This window comes from Erithacus rubecula (genome assembly GCF_903797595.1).
Source record: "Erithacus rubecula genome assembly, chromosome: 1".
Classification (NCBI taxonomy): Eukaryota; Metazoa; Chordata; class Aves; order Passeriformes; family Muscicapidae; genus Erithacus; species Erithacus rubecula.
Window position 1 is genome coordinate 38,200,042 of NC_136658.1, and position 15,194 is coordinate 38,215,235.

Sequence of the window (15,194 nt, forward strand, 5' to 3'; positions counted from 1 at the left end):
ACAAGCATCAACTTATAGGTCTGAATTTACTTCAGTTGAAAAGTGTCTAGAAGCAAATACTAAATTAGAGGTAAAATGTGATGATTATTGACTTGGTGCCTGAAAGAGGCACATGTAGTCCTGGGAGTGCTGGTGGCCACAGTAGGACTGCAGAGAGTGAAGGAAACAGCATGGACTAAAGTTGGAACTGCTGGCAAAGGATGCCATGCAGCCCTAAAGGTAGTCAGCAGGCCATGCCAAACAAAGACACACTTCTAAAACAAAGTGTCTTACTCTATTTGGGGCCTGCTAGCAATGTGATGGCCATGATCAATTCCTAGGCTACTAGTGCTACCACACCTTAGATGAATTAAACATTTCTGTCAACCACTATCTCTGCACAAAAATCCAGCTCAGAGGTTCTGGACTGCAGTCTGGAATCTGAGCTCACAAAACCCAGCATCTCTCAAGGTTTCTTCATCCAAATTCAGTAATTTTAGCTTTGCACAAGGCAGAGAAGTCATCAGGGCAAAGGGGCACAGCATGACTTAGGTACTACTAAAGGACTTCTGAGGCAGGACACCAGGGGTTTATCTTGACCCCTATCCCTGAAATGAGTTGAGACTATTCAGGCTGAAATAGTCAATCATTGTCTTGTCTTTCTTATGTTTCAATCCTAAGGCTAACCTCCCTGCCTATCCTGGCACTGGCTGGGTTATAATCTCTCCATCTGCCCACAGCCCTTATTTACCTTACAGAAACTCCACATGGAGGGTCTGGCATTATGGCTGCATCCACAAAAACCAGACTGTCTCCAGCATCTACTATACATCCAAATCTCTCTCCATCATCTCCCTCACCATATGCAAACACATCATCTGTCATAGATGGGTACAGCAAAAGGGATTTATGCTGCAACAGTCAAGCTCCTGTTTAATGCAGCAGTTTTATGTGCCTTTCCCACTATTCTGCAGTTACTGCCTCTCTTATCCTCTTTTTCTCTAACTCTCATCTTCTTGATGACAAGCCAATGCACCTTGTCATTCAAAAATGAAAAATCTTCAGGTCAAGAAATTTGTGTTTGTGAACTGCTACATATCAGGTTTCTTAGCTGTTTGGTAAAAGTAAAAATTCTCCTGGTCAGGCAGCAGTGAAGTAAATCAGTGCATATTCTGGGATTCACAGGAAAGGGCACTGCCTCACTGAATGACTACAACTATTATTGGTAATTGTTTTTCAAGAACTCTCACATTAACGTTGTATCGTGTCGAGCAATCTAACAACCTCTCAGGATGATCATTCCAACAATAAAAAGATACATAAAACAAATTTGCCAAAATGCAGTCATGCATGTCCTGAAATGAAGTATCAATCTATGGCATTGCTCTGAAAGGAGATAACTGGCTAATATCCTTGACAGTGGGCTCCCAGTGCTCCTAGAGCTGTGTGAGAGCCTATCACAGCCCCAAATGTCTTCTTCATGAAGGTCAACTGCACTATAGAGCATTTATGACCAGTCATTTTCTGTCTAGTTTCCAGATATGCATTTGAACAGACCATGCTTTTTTTTTTCTCCTCAATTGGCTATTCTCAGCTAAAAAATTGTTTTAGGGATTCTGAGCAATAACACAGCCCTTGGGAGAAAAGCCTTTCTGCATTAGCCATCTGACTGACACCATGAATGATTGCATCCGAGCATTAAATTTAATGAGATTTCTACAAAAATGAGTGACATCTGCATAGCACTCATGTCCTGGCTAGCTGTCATACATTTGTCATCACTGAGGCCTTTGTCCTTTATTAATCTACTTTCAAGAATGCCTGCTGTTAGAAATTGAAATTCTTTTTAGCAGTCACCCTGCAGACTGTGTAAGAGCACACGTCTCCAAAAGCATAATGACACATTGTCATGCCTAGGAATGCATTTAAAACACTTTAAAAACATGAGAGAACTCTAACAACAAAATATATTGAGAATTTAGCAGGGGATGTCTGCATAAATATAACTTTACATTCTTTAATATAAGCAAGGTGCATATTCTTTTGTTATAATATAGTGGCTAGAAACTCTTAAACAATATTCAGGGTGCATGGAAGAAATATTGTTATGAAGGAAATGTACTAAAATATTTCCCTTTAATTTTGTTTGTGCTTGGACCATTATACAATTCTGGGCCTAGGGCTCCAACCCAGTAAAAGCATATGATTGTATCAAAATCCCAGCTTTCCTCTAAACTTTCCCTCATGGCTACAAATAAAAATTTCACTAATATTTTCCTACATCAACTGATAGCCTGAAACAGTAGAGGATGGAGATTGAAGAATCACCCTATTTTATTAAATTAGCCCTGGGACTTTCTCTTAGACAAAGATCTGACCTGGTGCTTCCCAGCAAAGAACAGCAAACACTTGGCAGGAGTGCAAAGAACACAACTTTCTGCCATGTTTTCTCCAAGGAAGAAAATCAAGACATTTCCACTGCAAATGAAATGGGACTCTGGAAGGCCAAGAGCTGCAAGGTGTCCAGTGCACCATCTTATTCCAGTCACTGTTTGTGGCTCAATCAAAGGCACTGACAGCAGCAAAGTCAAGCTGGAGAGCAGGCAGAGCAAGGAAGAGGAGAGATTCCCAGCAGTGAAGATGTTCATCACCCATGGAAGTGGAAAACTTTGTTTCTTGTTCTTCCTATGGCCCAGAGCCATACCCTGAGCTCCTGTGAAGGCTGCAGTGTGTTGTGAAGATAATATTCTTCCATTATACATTCACAGGACTAATTTACTGAATTGAATCTCCTGAATTTCAAACATTTATTTCTCTTTCTTGTTGCTATTATTTCTAAATGCCATATATGTCCAACATTTCATTATCAATTAGTTGCTTGTAGATCATTACCAAGCAAATAGAGGCAAGTGAATAGCACAATTTACTCTCTCACTTATAGGATTCAATGTTTCTGTCACTCTGAAGGTATGGAGTCCAACTATTCCAAAATTCTAGTCCTACCGCTATCACAGTTCATGTGACCATGTTTTAGTTGAAGGCATACCAGAGAAAACATTAAGATGTTTGATGCTACTAATGACAAAAAATCACTGTACATACAAATACTTAGATTAATGGGGCGTTTTAGCTGTTATGTTCAGATAAATTTGTCTCTACTTTTGGACTAAGAAACTCAGTCAGTAAAAGATTTGTCTGCATGAAATAGCACTAAAATATAAAAATACTGAACTCTGTAGTGCAGAAATACTGGCTGCAACTTCCTCTTCAGTGGGAGGGACCAGATTCCTGTGTTTGCCACCTTGATCTGCAGGTACTGAGCCCTGACATTTCAGCACGTGGGACCATATCACTCACCAGACTTCAGAGGAATGGAGGTTTTCAAAGGTCTTTCTCTGCTACAGCTCATGATATGTTCAAACAGCACTGGGCTCCCTCAAATGTGTACCAGCTTTCTATTAATGAAGACTTGTTTCCTTCCTGCAGTTTCATTTTGGGAGAAACTGTCCATTAGTGCATTTCTGATTTCACAGTCTCCATCTGTGTAGGAGTAGAAGCAAAACATCAGCTTTCCATAGCAAGAAGATGGAAAACAATTAGAAGGGCCTTGGATACCAAAAAATATTTATTTTTTCATAAATAATTATAGCTATTAATAATATGAATATTTTATGGAGGTATCAAGTTCCGTCCTCCACGACTTAAAAAAAGCCCTCCAGGGCTTTTAAGTACAAGAAACCACAGGAAAGAGGTTCACTTTTCATTTACACATGAAAGAGTCAGGTATTTTCCCCAAAACATCTGGTTAAAATCAACTATGGAGAAGGATCCTGAACCAGGACAAACTTGCCTTCAATTTAGTTCAGCAAGTGTAAGTGAACAATATTTTCAAACACCAGTCATATCAATCATCAAGAGGAAAAATATCAGAAAATTTTGGATGGGAGTGGCAAGCTACAGCCACATTTTTCTTTGCAGTCACGTTTGTAACTAGAGACCTCACTTATTGCAGCAGTCACATGGCCTATACAAATGGTGATTAGCATATTCTCATTTAGACCAGCTAAAGGGAAAAACTTTTACTTTTCAAATTAGGAAGTTTTAGTGTAATTTTTGTTGGGTTTAAATGGCCCCTAAGTAATTTTCAGCCTTTAAAATATTTGGATTTGGGTTTTTATTTTTGTTTTAGTAGCTTTCAATCAAACATTTAATGGACTTCCAGCAGGGATCCAGGTGGCTTTCCTGAGTGAGTGAATTTGAGAAAAAAGATGAGTGATGCACCCTTGATTCACAAATTGATAGGTATTAGTAATATTATTGTTTCCCATGAAGAACATCCTCCTGTGATTAATTTTTCTTCCTATTTGTCTTTCCCTCTGACAAGTCTCACACAAGGAGAACAGGAGATTGTGGCTGTTCAGTCTAGCCTGGATACTTCTTAAAGTTCTTTTTTTTCCTCTCATTTTAGGTTCAGAACAATTATAATGGATTTTTGGGAGTGCTTTGTAATCTGTTTCTAGTTTTGGTTCTTCTGCTGCCCCTCTGACAAGTTAACTGATGTTCACTCACGCAGCATCTAAAGAGCAGCAACAATCAGAGTTTACCATCAGCAGCTGTGGAAGTGAGGTATCCCCATGATGTAGCACTGTGTATCTTGGCTCTCGTATTTCATGGATATTGAACTCCACTGGGACCCTGCAGAATGCATCTCCTGTATTAATGCTGCACATCCACGATGATGGTGTAGTCTGTTTGATTATTCCACTTTATTTCTAGGTCCTCCTGGTCCCCCAGGGGTTGTAATAGTGGAGGAAATTACAGACACAACAGCAACCCTCTCCTGGAGTCCTGGGGCAGACAATCACAGCCCTATCTCCCTCTACAACCTGCAAGCACGCAGTCCATTTTCTCTTGGCTGGCAGACCGTAAAAACAGGTGAGAAAAATTTTCAAACAGCACAAGTAGACTGTTCAAAACTCCTGATCATAAGAGTAATAATCACTGGCAACTACAGGAACAGATACTCATAAGAAAACAATAACAAATTAAAATCACTGATTTTTTTTTTTCTTTTTTTACTCCTTTTGTGTTACTTAGCAACAGCTCTGAAAGGACAGCACAAAGACACCTGCCACGATGAATCTGTGAATAAGCAGAAAGCTCTCCCCTAAATCCTTCAATCTGTGTCTTTTCAGGAATACTACAGTGCCAAAAATCTAGCTGCGATTTCTGACATATTAGATCCTTGATGTCAATCATTTCTAATGACCTTGCTGTACCACAAATTCTGCTTTCTATTGAGATACTGAATGTCAGCTTCAGATTTCTGAGTGACCTATATGTTTCTTTACAGTTCCAGATCTGATAAGTGGTGACATGGAGTCTGCTATGGCTGTGGAGCTGAACCCTTGGGTGGAGTATGAGTTCAGAGTAGTAGCAACTAATAAAATTGGGACTGGAGACCCAAGTGCGCCATCACGAGTGATCAGAACCAATGAAGCAGGTAAGGAAAGGTTAAAAAGGTTGTTTTTACAGCACTATCAGAAACAAGAACTGCTTTAATATAATAATAGGCTTAATTTCTCTACTGGTACACATCTTTGTGTCTAGTAATCACTGCTCTAAGGTGGTATTCTTTGTAGTGGGAAGCCAGTTTGTTTTAATTACAGGAATATTGTTCTAATTGCAGGAATTCTGTTTAACTTACAGAAATTTCAAAAAAAACCCATTCCCTGATGTGAGCTGCCTTACTTTTTGTCTTTAGCTTAAGCCATTGCTATCCCTCTGATAAGCTACTGCTGGTCTTAAATTAGGCTGTTTTCATTTTTTAATTGCTGCTGAATAATTTTTAATTAACTTGTTGACCACTCTGAAGACCCCATGCCTGCCTCCCCAATGACCTCCCCACAGGCACTGGAGCTGCTGTTGGGTGCCTCCAAAACCATCTCTGCTCTGGGCTGAACAAGCCCAGCTTCCCCAGCCTCTCCTCACAAGGACACTGCTCCACACCAGTGGCCTTCCCTGAGTTTGCACTGGTTGATCAATGTCTTTCACATTGTGGTAACCAAAACTGGATGCCCTACTTCAGATGAAGTCTAACAAAGCTACCTGCAGTTGTAATAAAACATATTTATGTTTTCTTGCTTTAAATAACAGTGAAGTTGCTAGCTGATATTTAATTTCACTGTACAACCATAGAACAGCAATGAAGTGATTTGATTCCCATTTACATATGTTGAAAGATTCCTCCTTTAAACCTACCCCTCACCTTCTTCAAGCTCCCCACAGTGTGAAACTCAATAACTTGGTAGCAGAAGCTTCAGATCCTCCATACTTTTTTCCATTAAGGAGGAAAAGAAAATGAAATTAAAAGCACAAGGTAGTTTAATCTCAAATTATTTTTTAAAAGACCTCCCTTTTCCACCACCATTATTCTTTCCTTAATTTTGTTCCACATTTCACTGGCAGTACAAATTCTTCTAGACCCTAATATTTGAACAATTTTTCTATTTATTCAGATGATACATATCAGAGAGGACAAAAACACTTCAGAAAAAGTTTATCCTGAAATATATTGCACCCCTGGAATTGTGCTTTCAGAATGAGGAATATTTTCCCCATTTTTGCAAGGATGGTTCAGTATTTTAATTGACCAGCTGTAGTTAAACTGTGGGCTTAAGTTTTTCTGAGAAACTGAAGCTAGATTTCATCCATCTGTCATGTTCTTAGCCTCCTTCTTCTTCTTCTTGCCCAATGTTTAACAAACTAAACCTCAATTTGCTAAGACATATTCTCATAACTCAAGGGAATCTCTTCTTAATGCATATTCATTTTCAATAGTCTTTGCAACTTCACCTCTGTAAAAAAAAGAATTGATAAATCATAATCCTGATCAGCAAAATCAAAATTGTGGGAAAGACAAAGCATGTAATGTGTGATGAATTTTGGTCCAGTGCTTGGTATTTGTTTCTGGGTAACATTCCACCATTATTGCCATCAGAAAGAAGAGAGTCTTTAACTCAAAAAACAATCTAGAATCTGCACTGAGTTGTTAAATTGGAACAATAAAACAATGTATTCTGCTTAAAATAAAGACCCAAATAATTTTTTTAAAAACCCAAACTGTTGCACATATTGTTCTTTGAAAAATGGCATACTGCACATAATATATATAGCTCTCTTGTAATGTCAGAGCCTTCATAAACAGCTTCATCAGGCAGCCAGTTTTTCCTGAACTTCAGATATTCCTGAAATTCAGTCTGTTTCCTCTGTATTCTGAAATGCCTTTCACTGATTTTGGGAATTATCACCTTTGGTATAGTTTTCTGATTCCAAAAAGCCCATAATAGTTTTCATTGGCTTACCACTGTTTTCATATGGATTTTCAAATTAGCACATCTTTGCCTATCTTAGTGAACCCATTGATCTGTTATCTTTCACAGTCTCTCTATTACTATTTTTTTTAATCTGAAAGCTTCAAGGGATATTGTCTATTAACACAACACTCAGTTCTAGTATCATAGTTGTCAATTCTTAAAGAACATTTATGTTCAGATGTCATATTTCAGAAAGAACATGGCATGAACCTCTCTGCTCATGATCCAGACAGGATAACCTGGCTATTTGCACTGATGGTAGATGTGGCCCAAAATGCAAACAGGCAGGTGGCTCCTGCACTGGGTGGAAATCCAGAAATATTCATCTCCCAGCTGAGAAATTGATTGTGACTCGTGTTCAGTTAAGAGCTGAGACCCATCAGGCTGAATGGTAGCAGTGTAGACAATCCACATGTGTGATTCTGGTTCCATTATCTTGCACTTAAATGGAAATTTGCATCTGTATTTTAATGGCACAAGAAAATTTGACTGGAGACTAAAGTCTTTTTATCCCCACACCTCACTTATTTTATCACTCCTTATCTAAGATTGTAACAACACTTTATATTAGTCCTCTATCTAAAAATATCTGTGAAAATAATAATTTAGATGGTATAAGGAAACCAACAGAATAATAAACAAATTTTGACATGCTTTAATTTTTTAATTAAACTCTAATCTTGTTACTTAGATCATATTCAGTTAAGATGATTGCTTTTCATTGCTACTTCCACTGGAACAGATAATACTGCAATTTTCTGGCACATCTACCTTATAGCCAGCTGCTGTATTCCTGTCAGTTCTGGCCTTGATACATATTTTAGAGGTCTACAAGTTGCAAAGAGCCAATAACATGAATTTAAACATGTCTGGCATTCCACTAAGACAGTCGGGGCATTTGAAGCCTGGGGGCAAAGCATCAATTACATTATCTATTCATGGGGAAACATGCAGAGAGAGAAATTGAGTAGAATCAAAGTTTAACATGTTAATCATGCATGCAAACTTGATTTCATGAGGTAACAATGGAATGCACTCTATCAGTAGCAGCCTGTACACTGGCTTTATTTTTAATAAGTCCTTCAATTCCATTAAGTTGTCCTTATTCTCAGTTAGAATTCCTTCGCAGCATAACAAGATATGTCTCTGTCACAGGAAAAGAGTTGGCCATTTTGGACCAGCTTTATATTCAGAGGTTTCTCTTGTTGGGGTTACTGTTTTGTTTGCAATTTGTATGAAAGAAGTTCCAGCTTTTTCCAGTATCAAAACTATTTTACACTAGAAAAAAAAAATTGTGACCTGCTGTATCTGGGACATTTGTAGATGATAGCATAGTCTACTAAAGCCTTTGTAGAAAATGTGCTTTTTCCATGAAGAAAAGCAAAAGGAGAAAGTAGGTTGTAATCACCAACTGAAGGTTATTTAGACTTGGGATTGCAGGCTCAAACTAATATTGACAAGGAATCCAAATGTGTGTGACACAAAAGATGGAGCAGAAAAGTATCTGCATTTGTCCCATAGCACATATGTATGCCAGAGCATTCAGGATTTCAGCTCTATAGGTGTTGATTTGGAGACTATTCAGGCAGAGTCCTGCAGTCACATATGGCCCTCTCATCAGTGGACAGAATGAATAGAACCAAATTCAATCTCATAATTAATTACAAATATTAGTAATACAGAGGAAATTAGAACAACAGTTAAAATGCTGAGATCGGTAGGGACATCCTTGTTTTCCAGTAGTTTAATGTGCCTCCCACTTTTGAGATGCTGGCATGTTGTGCATTTCATTCCTGAACAGGTGAAACGTGCCTTGTTATTCTGGGAGGGTGACAGCTTGAGGGTTGGTCTTTCACAGAGTGAAAGCATTTTCACTTAACACCCTCCTGTTTCCCAGATGGGCACTGCAGGAGATACACACAAGCACATACATGCATATAGAGGGAGAAAGGAAACAACTGAGAAGAAAAAACTGAATGTGTTATTATGACTTTGGTCCCACGTTAAAAAGTTCTGCCAAGCTTTCCCCTGCCCATATCTTTTCTACAGCTGAAAAGTGTAGCTTTTCAAACTACATCTATGTCTTAAGTTACAAAAAAGCTTTAAAATAAAGAGGTAACAGCAACTGTACCTTCAGCAAAGGTACAAGTCATTTCTTAAGGACTAAAGCCAATTTTATTAATTTATCTCTAAGAAGTGTAGCAATATCAATATTTTCCTTCATTTTTCCTTATTTGACAAAAGTTTGAGAATTTATATAAAAAGTATCCATGTGGAAAATACCTTTAAAAATACAGGATTCAAGCAGAGTGAGAAAGACCTTGTGAAATAAGTATGGGATTGGAATTTGGGAAATATGGACTCATTTGGTACTGTAAATTTGAGCTGCTCAGCTCAGCATCTCTTAGTCTAAATCCAGGAGCTTAGTAAGACTCTTGCTTCTCTTTTTCTTTTAGCTCATCTATTTCTTATTAAAGCATAGGGACAAGATCTAGATACAGGTTTTAACTGCAATAAAGCAATCAACTATACTCAATTGTAATTAATTATAATTTTGGCTGCTAAATACTTTTGTTATGCCCAAAAATTAAGACAAACTACAAAACTGAGAATCTGTATTTTTTTCCTGATAATGAACAAAACATATTGAAATAAGTCACTAGACATTTCCTTGGGGGGAAAAAAAACCAAACCAAACCAAAACAAAACAAAACAAAATACAAAAGAGAAACATTTTTAAAATATAATTATTAATTCAACAATATTTTAAAAAATCTATTGAAAAGACTGGAATGTTAAAAAGAGCATGAACTGGCTTACAAGTACTTTCATCTTTTCCAGCTTCATTGTATATTTTCCTGTTTAGTATGAGAGGAATCTAGAGGAATCTAGTTCAGAACCTTTTTTTAGTTCATTCATGAACATAAAAGCATGGATTGTAAAACTTCTTTTAAACAAAATACTTATTTATTATATTCAAATTAGAACAAAATAATAATTTTGGATTTAAAATCTCTGTAAACTCAAGCTGAAATACTCTCATCTATCTTTATAGTTTCATTTTTTCTATTTTTAAAAACTGAAGCAAAATACAAATTTTATATTATTTCAAAGTCAAATTGTTCTGATTCATTTGTTATAATGCAAAAATTAAATATTTAATAAGTATTAATATTTTTCTCAGAACTGAGTACCAAAACTTTTAATCAGTTCATCTTTGCAGTCCACCATTTTTGTTTAAAAAATAAGCAAAAAACCTAAACTAAAAAACCACCACAGATAATCCATCAGCCATGCAGACTGAAGAGAAAGGAATTTTAAAAATCTAATTAAATGACCATAAAGAAAATTGCAATTTTCAGAAATTTGGACACTGTGGAGATCTGAAAGTGAACATCTACCCCATAGCTACAGTATTACCCACCAATCCAAAAGCTTCCCATTTAAATGTTTTACATTTAAATAAAGGTTTAAAATATATAGATGGCATCATCAGCATTTTTCAGCACTTTATAACTACTGTTCCCATACATAAAACCCTCAGCCATAGCAATTCTGTGTATATATTTTCTCCTGAATTAAAACCCTGCTTTTCATCCATACTTAGCTTGTAATGATAAGATACACATGAATTATTAAACAGTTGTCATGTCTTCATGTATAAGCTTCATCCTTCCATATCACCTTTTCTTCATTTATATCTTAAGTATCTTGTCAAATGCTTTGTAGGACTGCTGAGGGCTACATTCTCTGTGCCTGCTCTTAGAGGAAAAGTTAATGGGTTTTTTGTTTGGTTTAGAGGAGATAAGTTTTAATAGAGTTTAATTTGACTTTCATTTCCAGCATATCACAGTAATTTTCTGAAAATAGAAAACAGTAAGAAAAATAATCCTGCTGTTTGCATTCAAATCAAGCTCCTGGCACGTTCATTTCAAGATTTTGGGTTTTTGTGCTAAGTGCAGGGGTGTATTTATTCAGAAGGAAAATTACCAAACTTCCCAGCTTTGATAAACCCTAAACAAAAGATGTCCTAATGTCCTTGTTCCCCAGACATATATATCCTGTTTCCAGGGCTAAGATTAGGCATCATACTTGTGTATTTGGTGCAAGTGCAGCTCCATGAGTGCCACTGCTGAGAACTAACTGCATAAAGATTGGAAAGTCATTAATTGCATGGCAACAAACTTAGGCCATGAGTGAGTAAATTCAAATACAACATTGATATAAAGGAGGAGGTGCTGAAAGCATGGCTAATGTACAGCCTTGGTTCCTGGCAAAAAATGTTTTCTTTTAATAGTTTTCTTCACTTAATAGTTATTCATTTCAAACTGTCTCCCTCTGTGTATACTCTGCTTTGCTGCAGTGCAGAGGAAATTTATTCTTTTGACACATTTATTCTTTTAATGGTTATTCATTTGAAAGAGTTTCACTGTGAGAGTGTACATTTTAGTTTTGTGCAAAAGAAATTCATCCTTTTGACAGTTTTATTCTTTTAACGTTTATTCATTTAAATAGGGCCACAGTCTGCAATGCTGTTAACAAGAAAACTCTAGAAAGAGGGTGCTGCAGGTTAAATAAGTCCATCATGTTGGATGCTTCAAAGGAATACAGCATACTCTCTCATTTCTAATGTGGCAGGCACCTACATAAAAACTCCATTTGTCTCTATAATTTACTCAAAAATACCTTAGAGAGGCAAGAGAAAAATGGGTGCTAAACAAGGTTTAAATATGCTCCATTAGAGATGGCATCATAATTTTTGGATGTTAATTAACTGTCAGATGAGGCTTCATCTGCATCTTTTCATGCTAGAACATTCATCACACTGTTGCACATTGATTGTATTCTTTCTACTCCTTTTTTAAAGCCAGAGGGAAATTCTGTTTCTGAAAGGAAAGGTTGATTACCTTTTTGCCATGTCAAAAGGTGGGAGGGAGGCAGAAGGCAGGAAGGAAAGAAGGGAGAGAGGCACCATATTTACCATATGAACACAGGTTTAATGGAGAGAAAGACCTTAGAAATCTCCCTATCTGTCTGCTAAGAGCTACAGATGAAATAGCACCTGCTTCATTTCCAACAGGATGAATCAAAATCAATTCCTGAGCTTTTTAGTGTTGCATCGTTTATGAGGAAAAGCAGAATCAGGCTTCTGTTCTTTATAGAGAGTCCAGGGTTCAAAAAGTGACTACTCAAATGAATTCTGAAGTCTTAGGATCTAATAAAAAATGCATTTTCATTGAACTCAAGCTAGCAATGGTACAGGAAACAGAGAGGACCGTGTACACTTATTTATGTGCATTTTATTTTGTATGGTTCAAAGGCACAGCGCTACTCTTTAAATAAGCTAAACTACATGCAATAGGGTCTAAACACTTAACAGCTCACAGTACATTTCTACCAATGAACTATGTAGTGCTGTAAAGAGAAAATTAAAATTTTGTATCTTAGGACATATTTAATCAAATAGAGAATGCAGGTATTGCCTCCTCACAGTAAATAAATGCAAGACTGGCCATTTGAGAGGAGTTTCATTAGAGGCACTAAACAAGGCAAAAGAAATGATACAATTCCTATGGAACAACTGACATTTCTTTTTTTGCAAAATATGATAATCCAAATAAAAATGGTGATGACAGTTATAATTTACTTTAAAGAATTTTATCCATTGTTCATTTGCTTTAAAGCTGCAATGATGAGCTCAATTTTTCAAGAACTGTGGGTAGTACTGCTTCCAGCATTTTGCAAGAAATCATGAGGGATGTTTGAGGTTGGTTGCTTTAAAGTTTCTGAAAGTTAGCTCCCTGGTAGACCGATAAAAATTAGATTTGCAACAATTAAAACATTCTAAATCACTAACTACATGAAAAACTACATGAAAAATAATGGAAGAATTGTTATGTCCCAAGATTTTACCTAAAATCTGAAATATGTCAGGTTTCCTGGCATATAAAGTTGTTTGTCCAAAAAAGATTTACCAATCTGCAAAAGATCTGGTGCATAAGCAGCTTTTATTGCAATGTTATTTTCATTCTCAGCTTACATTTTGTTTCATTTTTCTAGCTTGTACGTGCAACTCTCTGAAATGAAGCTTGAGCAAATTTTCTTTACCACAGAGTGCTATGTTTTTATTCCTGTTCTGATTTAACAGTCTCATGCCTTCTGCAGCAACTTATTACCATGGGGAAAGCTTCAATAACTTGGATATTCTGTTTTATTTTGTTCTGTTTTGTTTTGTTTTGTTTTGTTTCTCCTTTTTGCACACAGTGCCAAAGACACCTCCAGCTAACGTCAGTGGCAGAAGTGGAAGGCGACATGAATTAGTAATAGCATGGGAGGTAAGGGATTTTTCTGTTTAAAGGTTTTGTTTCATGTTAACTTCTTTGAGGCCAAAATAAAGAGTACTCTACTGGGGTTTCCTTACAACAAATCTTGCCAACACATGGACACAAAATACTACTCTTAAATATGTTCTAAAATTTCAAAGTACTGTGGATTTTCATGAGGTCTGAGTAGAAGATAATAAAGCATCAACTCCAAACTTCTACTAATTCATCCGTTTTTTCTTCCTATTCTACTGCTTGGGTTTATTTGATTTTTCTGGATCTTATGTAAACACTAGATTAAATAATAGCTAAGAGAAAAGAAGGAAAGACTCGTAAAATTTTTTGAACTATTAGATCAGGAAACTCTTTTTGGAAGCAGTTGTGCTTATGAAGACATGTAGGGTAAGTAAAATTCTATAATGGAACTGTGACTTTTTTCTAAATTAGTAAAACTATAATAATTAAGTTTTTGAATTTAATTTTTCAGCCAGTGTCAGAAGAGTTTCAGAGTGGAGAAGGATTTGGATATATTGTAGCCTTCAGACCCAATGGAACGCGTGGCTGGAAGGAGAAAATGGTGACATCTTCAGATGCCTCAAAATTCATCTACAGAGATGAGAGTGTGCCACCTCTGACTCCTTTTGAGGTGAAAGTTGGTGTTTACAATAACAAAGGAGATGGTCCCTTCAGCCCTATTGTGGTCATCTGCTCAGCTGAAGGAGGTCAGTTCAACATGAGGTTAAATTGCATATCATCGACTATATTAAGCCTTTTATATATAAAGCATCCTCTTAAAATGCACTTTTAAAATCCTAATTACAAATGTCTTTGCAGAAGAGATAAGTAGCATTAAACAGGTTTTTCAGAGAAGGAAGTGAACTAATTTGCCAAGATTACCTAGAAAGCAAAATTACAAAATTTAGTAGAGACTTCAAGCCACATCAGTCACCATTAAAAAAAAAAACAAAAATGGTTCACCTTTCATATTACATCATTTACCTTAATTTTGGGCAGGGTTTCTTTAACACTGATAAAAGAAAGGATGCTATTTTCTAATGTTTCTGAGATGCATGATCCTTTTTTTGATGGGTTAATCAGACAACAGCTCAAATAATAAATAAATTCACTTATGAATGTTCATTTCCTAGTTAATGCATTCTAAAAGTGCACAGAAATAAATTTTGTTATAATTTTTATTTCATTAGTAGAAAGTTCTGACTTTGCATTAATGTCTCAGTCTTTAATGGGAATTATAGGAATATCTCCCAAGAACAGATGAAAAATATTTCTTGAAAATTTCTCGTGAGAGTTGCTATAAATTCTAAACAGTATTTTGAGGGGCAGAAAAGAGCCAAACAGAAACAACGAACAAGCACTAATTAGTACTAGTAAAAGAAGTTGTTTTCTTTTGACAGGACCCAATGTATGGAACTTCCCACGCAGAAAAAAAAAGCAAATAAATGTTATCCACAAGAATATTTTCCGAAGCTCCATTATTGAAATTCATAAACATCAA

General features: G+C 36.3%; 1 protein-coding gene across 2 annotated transcripts in view; it reads left to right on the plus strand.

Moving 5' to 3' along the window:
• CNTN5 (contactin 5) overlaps positions 1-15,194 on the plus strand; it is a 584,072-nt gene that overhangs the window by 546,190 nt on the left and 22,688 nt on the right. For both annotated transcript variants that reach the window (XM_079302225.1, XM_079302226.1), the window contains 4 exons: positions 4,756-4,914; positions 5,333-5,482; positions 13,620-13,690; positions 14,166-14,400. In XM_079302225.1, the coding sequence (XP_079158351.1) occupies positions 4,756-4,914; positions 5,333-5,482; positions 13,620-13,690; positions 14,166-14,400 (615 nt within the window). The remainder of the gene's footprint in view (positions 1-4,755; positions 4,915-5,332; positions 5,483-13,619; positions 13,691-14,165; positions 14,401-15,194) is intronic.